Source organism: Plectrocnemia conspersa, unplaced genomic scaffold (genome assembly GCF_051122295.1).
Source record: "Plectrocnemia conspersa isolate PC_06_02 unplaced genomic scaffold, ASM5112229v1 ptg000009l, whole genome shotgun sequence".
NCBI lineage: Eukaryota > Metazoa > Arthropoda > Insecta > Trichoptera > Polycentropodidae > Plectrocnemia > Plectrocnemia conspersa.
In genome coordinates, this window is record NW_028277173.1 from 27174009 (window position 1) to 27193599 (window position 19591).

The following is a 19591-nucleotide window of genomic DNA, read 5'->3' on the forward strand; positions in this document are numbered from 1 at the left end:
AAGACTATATACAATATAAAGTATGTAAAATAAAAACTCAAAATATATAGCGTATATACAATAAAAACTCAAATTGTACGGGTGCTAAAAATATATATATATTTTTTTAGTATTAATAATAATTTATAACTCAATTACTGTAACTTACTTAAAAAATAAGCACATTAACCAATCAATCACGAAAGTTTGACTATTCAAAAATATAAGATAATTTAATCATATGTATATGAAATAAAAAAATAAGCAATCAACATAAAGCTTTTTATGTAAAACTTATTAGAAGCGTTAATATTTATAAGCATTAGAATGCAAACAATGTTCATTCAAAATGTATTAAATTACATTTGTTCAAATGTATGCTAAAGTATAATCATAAATGTAAGAGGTTGTGGTAGCCTATAAAATAAACAGCATTAGCATAATGATAAGTATTACAGTGATATACATATATGTCATATATCTATATATATATATATATATATATATATATATATATATATATATATATATATATATATATATATATATATATATATATATATATATATATATATATATATATATATATATAATATATTTTTTTTTTGAAATCTCGGGATTTCAAAAACCAGAGTAGCAGTTACGGAAAATTTGTGACCATGACTGGATCATAACAGCCGAAATATAGAAATGTAAGTCGCGATTTACATATATATTTGGATGGAAATACCAGATGTAATGACAAAAATTTATTTTTGCAGACTTTTGGAAAGTTGTTGTAAGCGTTTATCCGTGTGTTAAACTTCATTTTTATAATACTTATATTAAATACAGTGGACTTATTAAGTTTATTTAAACAAAATAATTAATATTCGTATTTAAATTATATATTTATTAAATTACATCTGCCTAGTAATTATAATAATTATTTATATGTATTTAGGCTATAGAAACGAAAGAAATTTGAAAGGTAGTGTACTAATAATATAAAAAAATATTAAATACAGAGCTGAAGTAATAAATTATATGTCTATACTATAAGCACAACATGACATCTGACATTTTAAGGACATATTATGAAAGCATTGACGCGAAGAGTCATTTACGGAAGGTGAATATATTTCATGATAAAAATACTGCAATAATGAATTATTTATTATTTAGTAAAAATATTTTTGTCAGATAAAGAAAGCAAATAAAAGTAGACACATTTATGTTTTAGTTTTATTCACAATTAATTTCCTAACAAACGGCTCATTAGATGTCATAAATAGCGTCTACTCATATTGTGGCAAAATATGCAACATCAATGTTGTTGTAAACCTTATTGTCATCTGCATTTTTACTTTGGCTTGTATAGTTTTTTTGTCTTAATTCTAAAGAAAAAAAACTAACGGAATTAATCGTGTTGTGCTGCTGCTTCAGTAAAATTAAAAAAATATTTTATGATTGTATTTAGTTTTATGGTAAAAAGAAAAAAAGAAATATTGATCAATAATGTAACGATGAGATTATAATAATATCAAAGGTAATTCAGCACAATATGAATATCAAAATACGACGCTTATTTAAAAAAAATATACAGTTCATATAAATCTCTTTGCTAAAAACAATAAATAAAATAATCAAATGTACTCGGAAGATTGAAACAATATTTAAAATTACTATAGTTAGAAATGGTTTATTATAATAAATTAAATAAACGCTTATTCTGGATAACAAAATATGAATATGTTGATTAAACGATTTTTGTAAAAAAAAATGCGATAATGGATTTGTTTATTAGCGAAGAAATTTTATTAGCAGCGTTGAAACCCGTTAGAATAATTATCGAATGTTTGATTAGAAAAAATTAACATTATTAAAAAAAGGAGACGTTGAGATTTTATGTAAAAAATTAGAAAGTAATAAGAGCGAAATAAATGTAGGGGCCAATTTAGTTGGCCATCCTGGAGCTACGCTAACAACACTAACGAAGCGGCCGTGGGAGGAACTTGCGGTAACATGAGAACGTCTGACGATCGGTGCTGTAATTGTAACTATACTAGACTAATACATATTTAGAAACGACTAATCACACTTTTGCTAAATAAGTTTTTTTTATAGTATTATTATTCTTGAATATGATAGTAAAATAAACAATGACAACATTATATTTTATAAATATTATATTTATATTATTGCAAAAACTATATACAAATACTTTGGAAAGAGCTCAAATATTTATGATAAAAAATACATATATCTTATGTAAAAAAATTTAGATTAACTTGATTTATATTTAACAAAAATTAAAAAAATATTAAAATTGGAGAGTTTTGATAGTGATAGATATTCATTTTTAACTAAAGTTTAAATTAGATACGATTGTTTAAGATACAGAAAATTTTAAACTAAGTGATTGATGCCTTGTCTACACTTAAACCGAACCTTTTAAAACAAGCAAAATTTTAGATTTCAAATGATTTTATAATTAAAAACCATACTCAAAAGATAAACTGAATATTTAATGAGTAATGTTTTTAAAGACCTTACTTGAAATATTTATTTTGTAGTCTAGTTTTTGTATAATATATAATTTATTATGTAAAAGAAATATATGTAAAGAAAGTTATTTATAAGCACATAGATATAATTATATATATATTTTTTATTTAAAAATTTGTACAACATAGTTTTGGAAACAAATAAAGTTTACAATGAATTTTCTGGGTGTGAAATTTATTTTCTTAATAAAAATCATCAGCCTTTATTATTTTACAATTAATCGAAAAGTGCAACGTTTCCATTTAAAAAAAAATAGTTTTTAATATAATTCGATGATTTAACTAGAGGTGTACAATGAGAGATAAATCAGACAATAATCTATTCATTAATTTCAATGTTTAAAAAAAACTTTATAATATGACAGCTAAAATGTATCACATGGACAATAAAAATAACAGAATTTCAATGGCGCAATAGATTGATAAGAAAGCTTCCTGGCAACGATCTCGTATAAAAATGTTAATGTGAAATGCAAACATTTTCAAGCCATTAAAAAAGACGAAAAAGTCAAAACTATCATTTTAAGTCAGTGGTTAAGGCGCCTTGGAGATGAACAAAAAACCACCATCAGGGCTCTGCCCTTAAATCGACATTAAATTTAATCTTTAAGCAAAATAAATACATTTTTTTTAATACGGGTTATTAAGTTGATTTTTATTAAATATAAATTATAATTTATTCACTATTCAAGATATAATTTCATGTTTAAAAGTATTATACATTTATTATCGAAATACATTTAGCGTGAAAACGAATTGCTTCTAAAAAGTTATTTAAAAACATGTTTTTAGCTTGTTTTGTTTAAAGAAAGTATATGTGTAACGAATTACTGTTTTTTTTATAATGAAACTATTTAATCAATTCTAGTGGTTTATTCTGTATATTGTTACAATTAAGTAGCATCGTCTTCTCCTCTCGGAAGTTACGCAAAAGTAGTTGTTACATTAATTTTAGTACATATACTTTATACTCGCTATTTCACACATACATATGTATATGTATACTATATAAGTGAAGATAACAGTTTGGGTACTTCAAATATAACTTGAAAATAATTCACACGTTATCACAAAACGCACAAATAGATTAAATGTGTGCAATATATATTTTCAACTAGTGTATCAAAAGTCACAGACTGAACCATACATATTTACAATTAACAAAATGATTTTATTTATTTTTACGTTATTTGTGATTTTTGTGGTTTGGATTGCATTAAAAGAGAAAAGATATTGGGATTTGTATAAACAGTTCAATGGCGATACTCCATTGCCAATCATTGGAAACGGCCACAAATTTGGAGGAGATTCAGAAAGTTAGTAATGAATTATTATTTTTTAATGAATTAGATATATTTATGATTTGATATTTTTATAGTATTGTATTTCAGATATATTAAAGAGTGTATTTGAAATGTGGGAGAGGAATGGCAGGACTACGTTTAGAAGTAAACTTGCAAATGAACCATATGTGGTTCTTTGTGAACCAGAACATGTTGAAGTAAATTAATTTAGCAATTCATGCATTTAAAATTTTTATTTTTATTATAATTTGTATTATTATTTTTATAGGCATTGCTAAAAAGCAATAAAGAAATTACTAAATCTAATGATTATAAATTCTTACAAAGTTGGCTTGGCGATGGTTTACTTCTGAGTACAGGTAATATCATATTTAATTTTGTAATTCTGGATCAGTACAATAGCTTATTTAAATTTATTTATTGTAGGTGAAAAATGGCAAAGACAAAGAAAAATCATAACACCAACATTTCACTTCAAAATTTTAGAACAGTTCATAAGCGTGTTTAATAAAAATGGTGATATCTTCATTGATAAACTCTTTCATAACCTTGATAGTGTTTTGGACGTATATCCATTAGTTACGCTTTGCTCTTTGGATATTGTATGCGGTAATTATTAATTTTATTTTTCTATTCATTAATAAAAAAATATTATTTTAAAATTGTATTAATTTAAGAATCTGCTATGGGAACGAATATTAACGCGCAAAAAGATTCTGAATCTGAATATGTGCGAGCAATATTTAAGTAGGTGGACTGATCTTATTTTTATTTTTATTAAATTTAAGTTAATAAATAAAAATATTACAGAATCTCACAACTGACAAACCGCCGAATTTATTCATCGCTAACGAGATACGATTTTACTTACCGTTTTATGCCTGATTACGCCATGACACAGAAAACCGTGAAAATATTACATGATATGTCTAGTGCCGTAATCAAAACCAGAAAGCTGATATTGAAAGATAAAATCCATGAAGCGATGATGCAAAAAGAAATAGTACCCGAAGGAAAAGATCAATTTAATATTAAAGGGAAAACTGCATTTTTAGATCTTTTATTGTTTAGTAAGACAAGCGAAGGAAAGCCTTTGTCTGATCAAGTAATCAGAGATGAAGTTGACACTTTTATGTTTGAGGTAAAGTAGTGAATTTTTTTGTTATTGATTTTAGATCAATTTTTAAATTACGCCTATGTTTTTTTAGGGTCACGATACAACATCGTCCTGTATGGCTTTTTCTATGTTCTGCTTAGCAAACAATCCTGAAGTGCAAAAATTGGCTTTTGAAGAGCAGTATTCATTATTTGGAAATGATGCAACTAAAGAAGTTACTATGGGTGATACGAATAATATGAATTATTTAGAAAGAGTCATTAAAGAGACACTAAGAATGTATCCAGCAGTTCCAACATTTGCAAGAAAACTTAAGGATGATCTTCTATTAAATGGTATAATATATTTAATATATAATTTTTTTATATTACACTAATACTATTTTTATTCAATACAGATGGTAGAATTGTTCCAGCTGGAACCATGGCGTGTATTGAACCGATTTTAATGGGAAGAAATCCAAAATTTTATAATAATCCAGAAAAATTCGATCCAGATAGATTTACACCAGAAAACTCTCTGAATAGACATCCTTTTTTGCATGTACCATTTAGTGCAGGTCCGAGAAATTGCATTGGACAAAAATTTGCAATGATAGACATAAAAACATTATTATCAAAAGTAATTCGAAACTTTGAACTAATTAGTGCTGGGGAGTCATACAATGTTAGATTGGTGGCTGATTTAGTTCTTAAATCTGTTAATGGAATGAATATGGTTTTGAAGAGAAGAAATTATTAACAATATATATATAATAAATAATATATATGTAATATTCATATTTTATTTCAACAAATAACATATCTGGAAAGCTTTAGCTTAAGAAAAAAATGATTTTATAAAATATCTTTTGATCTTAAGATGCATTGTAATAATAATTAAAAATATTTTGAGAAAAAAAACTTACTATTAGCATCACAATCATTATGAAATTTTCAGAAGCTTTTTTCAAACGCTGATTTTAATAGAACAAACATTGTTGAAATGAATGACGACAGTAAAAAGCAATTTAAACAATAAGATATTTTCTTTATCAACGATTTTGCTGCTTATTAATTGGTTAATCTTTATAGTCATAAACTGTTATTTGAATAATTTATATTACTTTTTATTTGGCAATGATTTTTTTAATAAAAAATATTTGTATTTATTCAATAAAAAAAAACAAGATATTGTAATGTAATGCAAAAACTAATTCTTGATTTTTTATGTAAAAAAATATTTGATTAATATTAGCTGCATTCTATGATAATTATTGATTTGCATATATGCATAATCAATCTATTTATTTTTATTATTTTGATCAAATTATAATGTGGATTTAATATTTTATTGCACTTGTAAGTCAATATATAAGAAAATTAATACATTTATTTGCTAGTATTTATTTACCTAATTAACTTTATTATCAGAAAAAATCCATACTAATTAAAAAAATGTGCTAAAAAATGATTTTATTTTTATGAAGATCACCGACAAAACCACTTGACAAAATAAAGGAAAAATTATTGTTAAAACGCGTTAAAAGCGCAATAAACCATAATGCCATTTCATTGGTTATGTCAAAAGTTAGGCAAACTCAAATGAACCATCAACAATCACCTCGTTCGGAACATTTTTTTTGAAAATATAAATAAATAATAATATAATGTAATAATTTAATATTATTCCTAATAAATAATTTATTTTTGATAAACGCTTGCTTAATAATAAATATTGGCTCAAATTGCAGTAACATTGTTGCTGTAAACTTCATAAGAAAATATATAGTTTTAATATATTGTTTTAATACCTACTAATATTTATTGTTACACTTGACTATAATAAATACAATAGTTTATTTAATGCTATTTCTCACGAAAATATTATTTTTTGCTCCATGCCTAAAATTATAATTTGTTTATATTATATATTAATTGTACATATAAATAGTATATAATCTTTTTTAAATTTACCCTTATTAAAAACCCCAGTTAATTAAAATAAAATATACATACTATATATATATATATATATATATAGTTTCTCGTTTATAAATTTAATTTATATAGATCCTTCTTGGGAATGTGATTTTGTAGTCATTAATTATTATTTAATTAAGAAGCTACATACAATTTTATTCCCAGCAAATTTAGTCAAGAATAGAAAAATAACTTATTAAAACTATATATTTACAACAACAAAACATATTGTATTTGCCTCAAGTGGTTTACAAATATTGTTGAATATTTAAAAAAAAAATGAGTGCCATAACTAACTGTCAGTGATTCTTGCGCGGATAAAGTGCTAAACATTTAGCAACTCGTAGGTGTTGTTACTCCACTAAAGATTGTCGACAATGATTATAGAAATATTTGTAAAGATCTATATCAAACATCAACAGTCGAGCACAAATTTGCGATCTAGTAAATGATACTAGATGCAAAAAACAGTTATTTACTCTGCGGTTTTCATTGTAGATCGCGTGACAATATTTTTATGTATTACAATTTTTTTCCGATACAAATTCCTCTACTTTTGTCAGTTAATTCTAATTTCACAGAAAAATAATTTTAAGTCTTTGTAATTTAAGTACATTTTTTCGTCCTAATATCGCCTTAATACATGATCGTGAATAAATAAGCCTTTATGATTTCATTGACGGGTCAATGCTCTAATATTGCATAAGTTTGCGTAATTTAATATTGTGAATGTGTGATATTTGTTTATTTATGACATATCTTAAAAGCCCTATGTCTTAGTTAAAAATCTAATTATAATAACCTACTAATGACTAGATAATTTTTAGGAATATTTATTCGAAATAAAACATATTTTTTGATAAATAATATTAGGTAGTAGATTGTGCACTACTGACATATAATTTAAAATTATATATTCAATCAGTAAAAAAGCTTGCATAAATAAAAATAAAAATGTATACAAAAAATACAGGAGTCGTACTTGCCGACGTCTGCTGGAGAAAAACGAGAATATGTAAATCAGAGTTATTTAATTCGACACATTAAGTGATAGTATTGTAATTACCATTTATTAAGGGTCATCCGTTACTTTAATTTATATAATAATTCAAGTACAGATACCATTGTTGTTAAATTCATGTTATTCTTATCACAATTTTACCGACAATATCTTGTGTTCATGATATAATACCGGTATTGCAACATTGAATGATATAACCACGAATTCAAAGTCAGTGCAAGTTGTCCGCTCGCACCGGTCGGACTGGTTTTTTTCTCTGGTGTCTGTATAATTTGAGGCAAAAAATGGTACTATTTGTTTATTTTGGATATTTTGTGGCAACGGTGGCGATTTGGTATTTGTTAGTGGAGAGACCGAAACATAAACGTTTTTGGGAATTATTTAATCAGTTTAATGGCGACACTCCTTTACCGATAATAGGAAACGGACACAAATTTGGAACAACATCTGACGGTAGTATATGTTATATAAGCTATATTATCTATTGATATCGCAAAACGGTCATTATTATGTAATAATATTTTTTATTTTTTAGTTATATTAAAGAATTTATTTGCAATGTGGGAGAGACACGGCAGGTCTAACTTTAGAGCACTATTGGGAACTACGCCGTTCATATTTCTCAGTGAACCGGAAGATGTTGAGGTATAAAATCATAAATATACTATAAAACAATTACACAATACAATAGAAATACTAACTATTAAAAATATAAATAGTTAAGTAATAAAAGTACCACACTAAGCACATAAAAAATGTTTTTCAAATAATACGCAATAAAAATATTTTGTATGCAGGTTGTGCTTAGAAGTAATAAAGAGATTACTAAGATGGATGACTATAAATTCTTTAAAGGTTGGCTAGGCGATGGTCTACTTTTAAGTACAGGTATAATAATATACAAACATCATATAACACATTTTAAGTCGTGTAGTAAAACTGATTTTTATTAGGTCTAAAATGGCAGCGACAGAGAAAAATCATAACGCCAACATTTCACTTTAAAATTTTGGAACAGTTCGTAAGCGTGTTCAACAAGAATGGTAATATTCTTATTGATAACTTATCGCAAAACCTCAATAAAGTGTACGATGTATATCCTAACGTTACTCTGTGTGCTCTGGATATTGTGTGTGGTGAGCAGTTTTTTTTATTATACATACATATATATATATTTTTACTGTTATTACATCTATATAATCATTTAGAAACTGCTATGGGAACTGACGTCAATGCTCAAAAAAACTCAGAGTCGGAATATGTGAAAGCTATTTACAAGTAAGATACAGTTATTTATTTTTGAGGATATTTGACAATATTTTATGTTCCTCAAAAATAAATTATATTTAAATATCTGTTAAAAAATAAATAATTTATTCAGAACACATTTTCAGAAAAGATGTAAGATCAATAATATACTAATATTTTTTAAATGAAATAGTTTGCATTTTTTAACACACAGCTATATGTTAAAATTATAAAATAAATGTTGTGTTTTAATAGCAAGATAATATAACATTAAGTGTTCCGAGTGGTCATAAAAAATATTTTTTAATCGATTCTTACAAAACAGAGATAGACACGTTAACAAAAACATAATTACAGCATACAGTTAAAAAATATGATCTTAGAGAAAAAATACAAATATACCATAAAAAAAAACTAGTTTAAGCATTTTAACCATACCATATGTTCTGTATACAATATTATATAATAGAAATAGAAACAATATGGCGGATTAGGCTAGCTAATAAACTTGGTTGAGAGATTATAAGACGTATTCTCAAATTAAGTTTAATGTTACTATGATAAAAAAACCAACTTTAATCATTGTAAAGACTAAAAAAAAAATACTTTTCAATTTTAAATTTCAATTTTAAAATATTTATTAGATTTTCATTGCAAATTATTATTTTTTTTATTAAAAAGCCGTGATTTTCATACCAAAGGATTCTGTTATAATCTTTACCATAAAACGTTAGCCCTCCTAAGAATTTAATCTAGATTTTTTTTATAGATGCCATTTTTAAACAAGTTGACGTATTAGGCTGGCTGGCGAAGCAAACTTATTCGATATATTTACAATATCTATTTTTAAAACTAGTTCATGTCGATGTTATTGAAACTACTTTAGTAACCGTATGTTTAAAAACCGTTATATCCTACAGAAAAAATGAAATGTTTTATATAGTTTTAATTCTATTGAAACTAGTTCGATTTTTCACATTTTTATTAGTTACTATTTTTAAATATATGCCCAATAACCAAGTAATATTACCAAGATATATTTTTATAATAATTTTTATGTTGTTTTAAACATATGCCAGTTTTTGTGATATTAAAAATTTTCATAAATGTATAAAAAATGTAAAAAATACTTTTTTTTTGGAATATTTTTTTTTAATTTTCATTTTATTTTAATTTTTAATATACAGCGTTTTTGATATCTTTACCTTTTCCTCGACAATTTTAATTACCAAAGTTACAATATTTTAAATTACTTCAATTTTAAAACAATAAGCCTAGCTAATGAACCTATTTGGGATATTACAACTTTTTATTTTATTTTTAAATAATATTTATGATAATATGAAAAAAACTGTGGCAGTCAGTGTGTCCCCCAAAACTGTTTGATCCAACATAAATAACAAGATAATTAAAAAAGTTTCTTTGATTTTTGCTTTATTTTATTTAAAAATATTTTTGCTTTAAATTTTTTTAAGCGGAGTCTCTTTATTTTTTTTTAATATTCTCAAAACCAGATGGCGGAATTGAGTTGGATTCCAATTTAACCGATATATTTTTAAAACAAGTTTTATATCGATAAGATTGAAACTACAGTCACGGTTACTAGTTTTTAAAAAACCGTAATATCTTACAGAAAATACAAAATAAAAATTATAAAAAAAAAAAAAAAAAGTGTGTTTAATATTTTTATCATTATACGATAAACTAATCCTTTTTTATCTACGATTTTTATTAACAAGTTAATTAAAATCGATATTTTTACAAAAAGTTTCTTATCGATACGATTTAAACAACGGCAATTATCGTGTTTTAAATTCGATATATCTCACATAAATGGCAAATTATTTTTTAATCTTCCAGAGAAATATTTATATATAATAAAAAAATATATATTCTATGTATTTAGCAAGAAATTTTATTTGATTTAAGATAAAATATCTCAATATATATGCAACTAATAGTCTTTTATAATTACAGAATCTCACAGTTAATGCATCTAAGGACATTTTCAGTACTTAGAAGATTCGATATTTTATATCGCTTCATGTCCGATTATAAGCTTGAGCAGAAGCTTGTTAAGCTATTGCATGACATATCCAGTGATGTGATTCAAAAAAGAAAGATTCAGCTTAAAGACGAAATCGCAAAGCAAGCAGCAAAAGTAGATACACACAAAGAAGGCGAAGAGCAATTTGAAATCAAAGGAAAGACCGCATTTTTAGATCTTTTGCTATTAAGTAAAACTGACGAAGGAAAACCTCTATCGGACGAAGTCGTCAGGGAAGAAGTTGACACTTTTATGTTTGAGGTTTGAATTTATTCATAATATAGTACAAACAAGGTCAAACATTAGAGTCTAGAGCGTCGTTTAAATATTTACTAAGTGGTCGGAGAATGTAAGAGCCGATCCCGACCGCGTGCTTATTGACCGTTGACTTCTTGCTTGGCCTTGATTACGAACCATATGCATTTTAAATAAGTAATAAATTCATATTATTATTCAGGGCCATGACACGACATCTTCTTGTATAGCGTTTGCCATATATTTATTGGCAAATAATCCAGATATACAAAAATTGGCTTTTGAAGAACAGTATTCGATCTTTGGAAGTGATGTAAAGAGGGAGGGTACAATGAGCGATGTTAATGATATGAGCTATTTAGAACGAGTTATTAAAGAGACTCTAAGAATATATCCTTCTGTTCCAATGTATGGAAGAAAATTAAATAACGATCTACCGTTGAAAGGTACTGTTAAATGTTTAATAATAGCTAGAGCTACATATTAATACTTTTTGAATTATAGATGGTAAAATTATGCCTGCTGGTACAATGGTGATCATTCAACAAATCTTGATGGGCAGGGACCCTAAGCTTTACAGCAACCCAGAAAAGTTCGATCCGGATAGGTTTACTCCAGAAAATTCATTGAATAGGAATCCGTATTTACACGTACCGTTCAGCGCGGGATCTAGGAATTGTATTGGGCAAAAATTTGCAATGTTGGATATAAAATTATTGCTGTCAAAAGTTATAAGAAACTTTGAGTTATGCGGTGCTGGTGACAAATATAACGTGGCTTTGATCGCTGAAACGATTCTTAAGTCAAGTAATGGAATCAATGTAATTTTAAAAAAGAGAGTTTATGATGCAACTCAATAAAATGTCTTGTATTTGTTTTTTTTTAATTAATAAATATATTATACCTACAACAAGATTTTTATATTAGCACTTAAAATCCTAGCATACAAAATAAAACTTAAAGTAAATATACAAAGTCCAGATAATATTTAATAAATATATAAGACAATGATTGATATTATTTAAATACAATTGAAACTAGTTGTCAGTTATTCCTAAATTGATAAACAAAATAGCACTTACTAGATCAATATAACTAATTAAGAGCTAACCAAAATAGGAATTTTCAATATTTTTTTATTAATTAATTCAATTTATATGATTTAAATAGTAACAACTAATTAAATATATTTCATCTAAAATGTTTTTTGTATATTCTAAATATAAAAAAAATACATTTAGTTTTACCTTGAACGTCAATTTGAGTATCGTCAGTACAGTATAATTTTAAAGGGTAAACAGTTACGTGAAAATATATTAGGATTAGGATTTTTTTGTCATTTCAAAATGTTTGTATGTTATACATATTCATATATGGTGTAATATTAAATTAAAAGTGGTATGAATTCTAAAAGAATAACTAGTATTTTAAAAGCCATACATAAATATGCCTACAAAGTATGTGTTCTTAAATTATATGTATTACTTACTTAAGTAAAAATAACTAATAATAATATTAAATATGTGAAGAAAAACTAACATGATTTTATCAATTTTTCAGTTTCATTTCCCACTAGCTGTAGATCTAGAAATCAATTTTCTTAGGTCTATGCATTGTGATTTTTTAACAGATCCTTAGATCCACGGATTCAAGTAAATTTTTTATAAGAATTGTTGCATGGCTGTTTTAATTTAAGCGGGTAGAAATTTGGCAACACTGCGTTTATTGTATTAGCTGTTAAAAACACTGAACGACCATTTCTAATACATTTAGGAGTCTATAATTATCACGTAAAAAACGCAGATCGACATAAAAATTGCACTAGTCTGAATCATAAAACTAATGTCATTTTGGTTTATTGCGCTTTTAACGCGTATGTGTGGCAAGTGCTTTCTTGCGGCCGATGCATATTTGCAATAAGTACATTCTATTTGTTCAGATGGTCCTTAAAATAAATATTTGGATTTTATCCTAATTTTAGTGCATTTACAAAGTCTTAATTTTAACGGTATATAATTATTGTATTTGATTTTTATGGCAAGCAACGCACACAAAGCTTCTAAAAACCTAATTTGTCGTTAACCATTTTATAAATTAACAGTTGAGTATACTTAAATATGATAAACTTAAACTTAAATCGGTTATAAAACGCTCAGTGAAACTTTCACATATTCATTTTTGAATAATTTATCATTGAGAATCAATGATTTATTATTATGACTTTTTTCCCATGACAATATTTTTCCTGTTTGTCACGTGGTTGCCATAAATTGAAAAAACTGTCAAATATTTTGGTTCAGTACCAAGTCATAAGACTTTGTTTTATAAATATTTAATTTACATAGTAATGAAGAAGATAAAAAGATAAATCAAATATAGGCCAGTCAGTGTCCGAGATTTTTAGTGTTTATTTTTATAAATGGTGATACATTTTTATACAGGTCCTTCAAAGAAGCTTGGATGAAAAGTAAACTATTGTAGAATAATTGAGTATTAAGCGCATTAATATCTGGCATACTTCCTGGTAAAAAAAGAATTCACGGTTCGACGTTAATCGACCGTTAATAATTATAAAAAAGGTCTGTATAACAATGCAATTTAATGCAAGGCCAAAAGTATTATTTTTAATGGGTGTCTTAAAACTCAAAAGTGTTGAGTTTATTATTAAGAATACTAATGATTTTTAAAGTTCAAGTGGCTATTGTGCAATACTATGTACCTTACACAATTTATAATATTTTTTTAAAGCTAAAGCAGTATTGTTTGCAAGATTTCAAATGTTTTGTAAAAACCTCTAAAAACATTAGCAGAAATTTCTCTTTTATAATGAAAAAACGAAGCACCAAAAAAATTTGCTCCTTATAGGGTTCAGGATTAGGAATCGACATCGATCTTAATTAGAGTATTTACTTATAAGACATTTTACTAGTTGTTAATGTTTAAATTTTGAGCATACATTGATTTTAGTCGAGCTCGTATTTTTTTGTCACATTGCTAAGACCAACATTTACGCAACAACAAAAATTGCACTTACTTTTGGAAAAGGTTCTTAGCAAGAAATAAATTAATACACTTTAATAAAAGTGAAAAATGTCGTTAATTTTTAATCACACCTTTGATTAAATCCATTGTTATGATAATATAATCTTGTAAACTGTTTATAATCTAAGGCTATTGTTTACTAATCATTCTTTTTATTGAATTTGCTTATTTTTAATTTTTGTATTCTGCTCTTTTTCACTTTTATAAAAACGCAATCAATCGGTGTGCGTGTCTGACCTATATATAAATCTATTCAACAATCCATAGAAAAAATTGTTATTGTGTATAATTGTTATAATAAATTTTAATTTAAAATTATTCATAAATATAATAAGTAGACCAGTAATATTACTGTTAACATAATATTACGTAAAAATCCCTCGAATTTTTTTTATAATCGCATATTCGAAGGTCAGTGCGATATCTATTAACGGGTTACGAGATAAATCCAAAAAACTCGTTTGGAAAATAGTATACACACAACCACCTACGTGACTAGACATATTTGTTTTTAAAAATGATTGCTTTGATAATATTGTTTTTGTTAACAATATGTGCATGGTATGTTATATCAACGAATCGTAGAAGTAAAAGATTCTGGGAGTTATTCAACCAATTTAACGGCGATGATCCTTTACCAATTTTTGGACATAGTCTCAAGTTTGGAAACAAATCTGATGGTATGTAAACAAAATATAGTATATGGTGTGATAATATAATTTAATTTTCATTAAATATTATTAGTTATACTCAAACGCCTAATTGAAATGTGGGAAAGGAACGGTAGGACAAGTTTTAGGGTACAAATGGTTAATATGCCATTTATATTACTTTGTGAGCCAGAACATGCTGAGGTTTGTTATGACAATTATTTTATAATCTATTTCAATATAATTATGATTTAATTTGTTTGTAGGTTTTGCTCAGAAGTAACAAGGAGATCACTAAATTAGACGATTATAAATTTTTGCAAGGTTGGCTTGGTGATGGCTTACTTTTGAGCACAGGTATTTATTTATATGTTTAAAATAATATTAAGAAAGATAATACATATAGTTCTATTTATAATATATACTTTTTTTAATAGAAAAATAATTTATTTAATTTTTAAAACCATTGTTCTAGAACATTATTAAAACCAATTATTTTTATTTGATTTTAATCGACTAAGAAATATTTATTTTTATTTTTATTATAATCATGTTATATTCTTCAGTAATTTGCTTTCATCTGCAAAAAAAAGAACCTAAATAATTAGAAAAAATACTTTAAAAATAGACAATAGTAAAAAAAAATTAAAGATTATAATTTAAGTTTAAGAAATTATTGAAAATTTGATTTAGAAAAGGAATTTTATTCCAGCAATGATAAAATCAGTTACAGTCATAAGAGACGGTTAAAAATATACTTATTAAAATGACACATATAATAAATTAAACTAAACTTTCTAATTTTTTTATATTTAAGCAATTATTAATATTTATAATGCAATAAATAATTTGAAGTACGGTTTTTTTATATAATTAAAATATCACAATTTTTTTATAGTATATGTTCTAAGTCTTTCTCAGTTGGTTCAGATAAACATTTTATTTATTTAAACCGCTTTAAACCTATAATTACAGATATTTTTTATTGTTTTTATATACTATCCGATGTTTCGCTACAAATATTTTCAGCATCATTAGGTAATTTATATTTTAGGTTGCATTTTTTTGTCATCTTAAAACATTCATTTAAGAGACATACATTAATATTTTTATATTTTTAATTCATAAAAACACGTGACTAAATATCCTTAAATAAAAAATAAAGTTTAAGTAAATATCATTATTTTGTAACATAACATTGTAACGTATCGGAGCAACCTAATAATCAGAGCCATTTATAAAAAAAGAAATAACTACAATTACAAAATAATTAAAATTAGATAAATTCTGATAACTGACATCCATTTCACCTTATCAACATATTTTTATAAAATTGTTTAAATTATAAGTATATTATAAAGAAAGAAAGCTTCAATTACTGTGATTTCTGAGTCAAGTAAAAACCAAGTATTGCGTACAAATTTATTAAATTTAAGGTAGAAAATGGCAGCGACAAAGAAAAATCATAACACCAACATTCCACTTTAAAATTCTGGAACAGTTTGTAAGCGTGTTCAATAAATGTGGGGACATTTTTATTGATAAGATCTCAAAAAACGTAAATACTACTTTTGACGTTTATCCCTTCGTTACTCTATGTTCTCTTGATATTATATGCGGTGGGTATATCTAACCTATTTAATAAATATTATTAGGAAAAAAAAATAATATTGAAACTTATAAAAATTGCAGAATCTGCTATGGGAACAAATATAAACGCGCAAAATGATTCTAAATCCGAATATGTGCAAGCAATTATAAGGTTTGTACATATATTTATAATATTTATATTATACATACATATAAATATTTATTCAAATAGTTATTTTTAAATTACAGAATCAGTGAATTAGTACATCACAGATCTTTCTCTCTATTTAAAAGAAACGACCTTTTATATCGTTTAACGCCTGATTATTACACTGAAAAGAAAACTCTTAAAATCCTACACGATATGTCTAATGGTGTGATCAAAACCAGAAAGATCCAATTGAAAGAAGAGATCGCTAAAATGGCGCAACGTGAAACAGTTCCTGAAGGAGAAGAGCAATTTCAAGTTAAGGGCAAAACTGCATTTTTAGATCTCTTATTACTGAGTAAAACAGCCGAAGGAGAGCCTTTATCTGATCAAATTATAAGAGATGAAGTTGACACATTTATGTTTGAGGTAACACGATAAATATTTATATTAATCCTTTCTATTGTTAACCTATTGTTCTTGTAAATTTAGGGGCATGATACTGTATCGTCTTGTATCGCTTTCGCAATTTATTCATTGGCAAACAATCCAGAAGTACAACAACTGGCTTTCGAAGAACAGTATTCTATATTTGGAGATGATGTTACTAGAGAAGTTACTATGAGCGATTTAAATGATATGTCTTACTTAGAAAGAATTATTAAAGAGACTTTGAGAATATATCCTTCAGTTCCATGGTTTGGAAGAAAAATATCGGAAGATCTACCATTACCAGGTATTTTTTAAATTTATTTTATTTGCAAGGTTGGTAATCCAGATACATCTTAAAAATAATTTCCTTTACTAGAAGATATGTTTAATATGTTTTATTTAAAACAGATGGTAAAATTATACCAGGCGGAACAATGGCCATAGTTCAACCAATTTTGATGGCTCGCGATCCAAAACTATTTCCTAATCCAGATAAATTTGACCCTGAGAGGTTTCAACAAGAACAGACAGTGAAGAGAAATCCATATTTACATATACCTTTCAGTGCTGGACCGAGAAATTGCATTGGTCAAAAGTTCGCAATGCTAGATATTAAGATATTATTGTCAAAAGTTATCAGAAACTTTGAACTGTCTAGCGCTGGCGATAAATACAATGTTATATTACTAGCTGAGATTATTATCAAATCTAAGAACGGAATGCACTTAATTATGAAAAAGAGGGAATATGATATTGCAAATGGTTTAGCATCAAATGGTGTTACATCCAACGGTGTCACATCAAATGAAGCAAAAAATTCAAACGGTATTGTACAATAATGTTTCACTAATGTCTTTATTTCAGTTGTTCTAATAATCCCATAGTCATTTTAAAGAGCAAAAATCTGTGAGACGCATTACTACGACCGGTCGCTTTATGTTTGTGAATTTCGTTATTTTAAACTTATGTCCATCATAGGATTAATATACTTGTAAATAGAACACTTTTATACTCTTTTTGTGATAAGTAAATGATAATACTGCATAATAATATTCCAGTAGCGATAACGATTATTTGATTTTCGATAACTGTTATCATAACCGCTTATGTAACTTGTCGTGTTTATTTTTTATAAATGTACTTTATATAATATATAATTATTTTTGAAATTTAATTCGAGTAGTATTTTATTTAGTCATGCTTAATGCTGTTAGCAGCTTTCAGCAATTCTTTGAAGAGGGTAGAGTGTACGTAAGAGAATACAGCTCTTATCATTACGTTTTTACTTCATAAGAGCACTACATTGTTTCCAGCGTAGGTATCCTCTTAAAACATCGTAAAATATAAATAAGAAAACTATAATTATCATTAAAATACAGCTGTATTTAATCTTTAATAATTAGGTATCATATACACGAGCTCAATTATCGTTAGTGTGCTACGATATCGTTCAAAAGTTCAGGTTGAACTCTTGAAGAATATTAATAACTGCTTGGCTGGAGCAGATTGAACGGTCAAAGTGGAAGCTAACTTGATGCGAGTTTAGCTGTGGTCAATTTATATCAACTTTCTGATTAATATATAATTGAGAAGTATACTAGTCTAAAATTTCCACCGCAAATTATCATTTAATCAAAGTTAATTATAGGGTGGAACACGATAAAATCTTTGTTTTGGTCTTTTACGTATTTAGACTGATAAAATTAGTACCATAATTTCTTAGCACAGATCTTGCAGAAATTATCGATAGTCTCGACATGTTATACGTTACGTTTATTATAATATATATTATACACTTTATAAAGAAAATATTTTTTTATGTGTTGACCTTACGGTCACGCGCTATCTTTTTATAAAAAGTAGAAAAATATTGATAAAAAAAATATTAATAAATTCGCAACCATTTTAAAATTGCGTATATTATTTTAAATATTTTCAAAGATTAGGTTAAAGTTTAGATTAAGGACTTCGTAATTAAAACAGGCCTAATGTAAAAGCGGCTACTTCTACGGTCTTTCTAGTCTTAGTCGATGTTTAAGTCTAAAGTGCATTCCATCCTGACACTCATATACACTTTTTTAGATAAAATATGTACTTTTGTTTTCCTTTTGTTTTAAGTTAAGACCAATAAGACGATATAGGGGTGATTCATTAATTAAACAACTCTTTTATTTACAGTTAGAGAGATTACATCAAGAGCATAAGTCTAAAAATCAAATTCAAAGCGTTATAACCAATTATTAAACAATAT

General features: G+C 26.0%; 3 protein-coding genes across 8 annotated transcripts in view; 2 read left to right on the plus strand and 1 right to left on the minus strand.

Moving 5' to 3' along the window:
• LOC148232495 (metabotropic glutamate receptor 2-like) overlaps window positions 1–19591 on the minus strand; it is a 671990-nt gene that overhangs the window by 156591 nt on the left and 495808 nt on the right. The gene's annotated exons all lie outside the window — the stretch shown is intronic.
• LOC148232498 (uncharacterized) lies at window positions 3631–12380 on the plus strand. The gene is made up of 16 exons (XM_088193566.1): window positions 3631–3841; window positions 3917–4026; window positions 4098–4188; window positions 4256–4438; window positions 4507–4576; window positions 4640–4970; window positions 5038–5281; window positions 5344–5686; window positions 8140–8381; window positions 8464–8573; window positions 8726–8816; window positions 8882–9064; window positions 9137–9206; window positions 11154–11484; window positions 11681–11924; window positions 11983–12380. The coding sequence occupies exons 1-16, from the start codon at window positions 3691–3693 to the stop codon at window positions 12336–12338; spliced, it is 3150 nt and encodes a 1049-aa protein (XP_088049692.1). The 5' UTR covers window positions 3631–3690; the 3' UTR covers window positions 12339–12380.
• On the plus strand, window positions 14992–18514 carry LOC148232499 (cytochrome P450 4d1-like). Its single transcript, XM_088191658.1, has 8 exons — window positions 14992–15200; window positions 15265–15374; window positions 15437–15527; window positions 16607–16789; window positions 16863–16932; window positions 17010–17337; window positions 17401–17644; window positions 17749–18514. Exons 1-8 carry the CDS (start codon window positions 15038–15040, stop codon window positions 18177–18179), a joined length of 1620 nt encoding a protein of 539 aa, XP_088047784.1. The 5' UTR covers window positions 14992–15037; the 3' UTR covers window positions 18180–18514.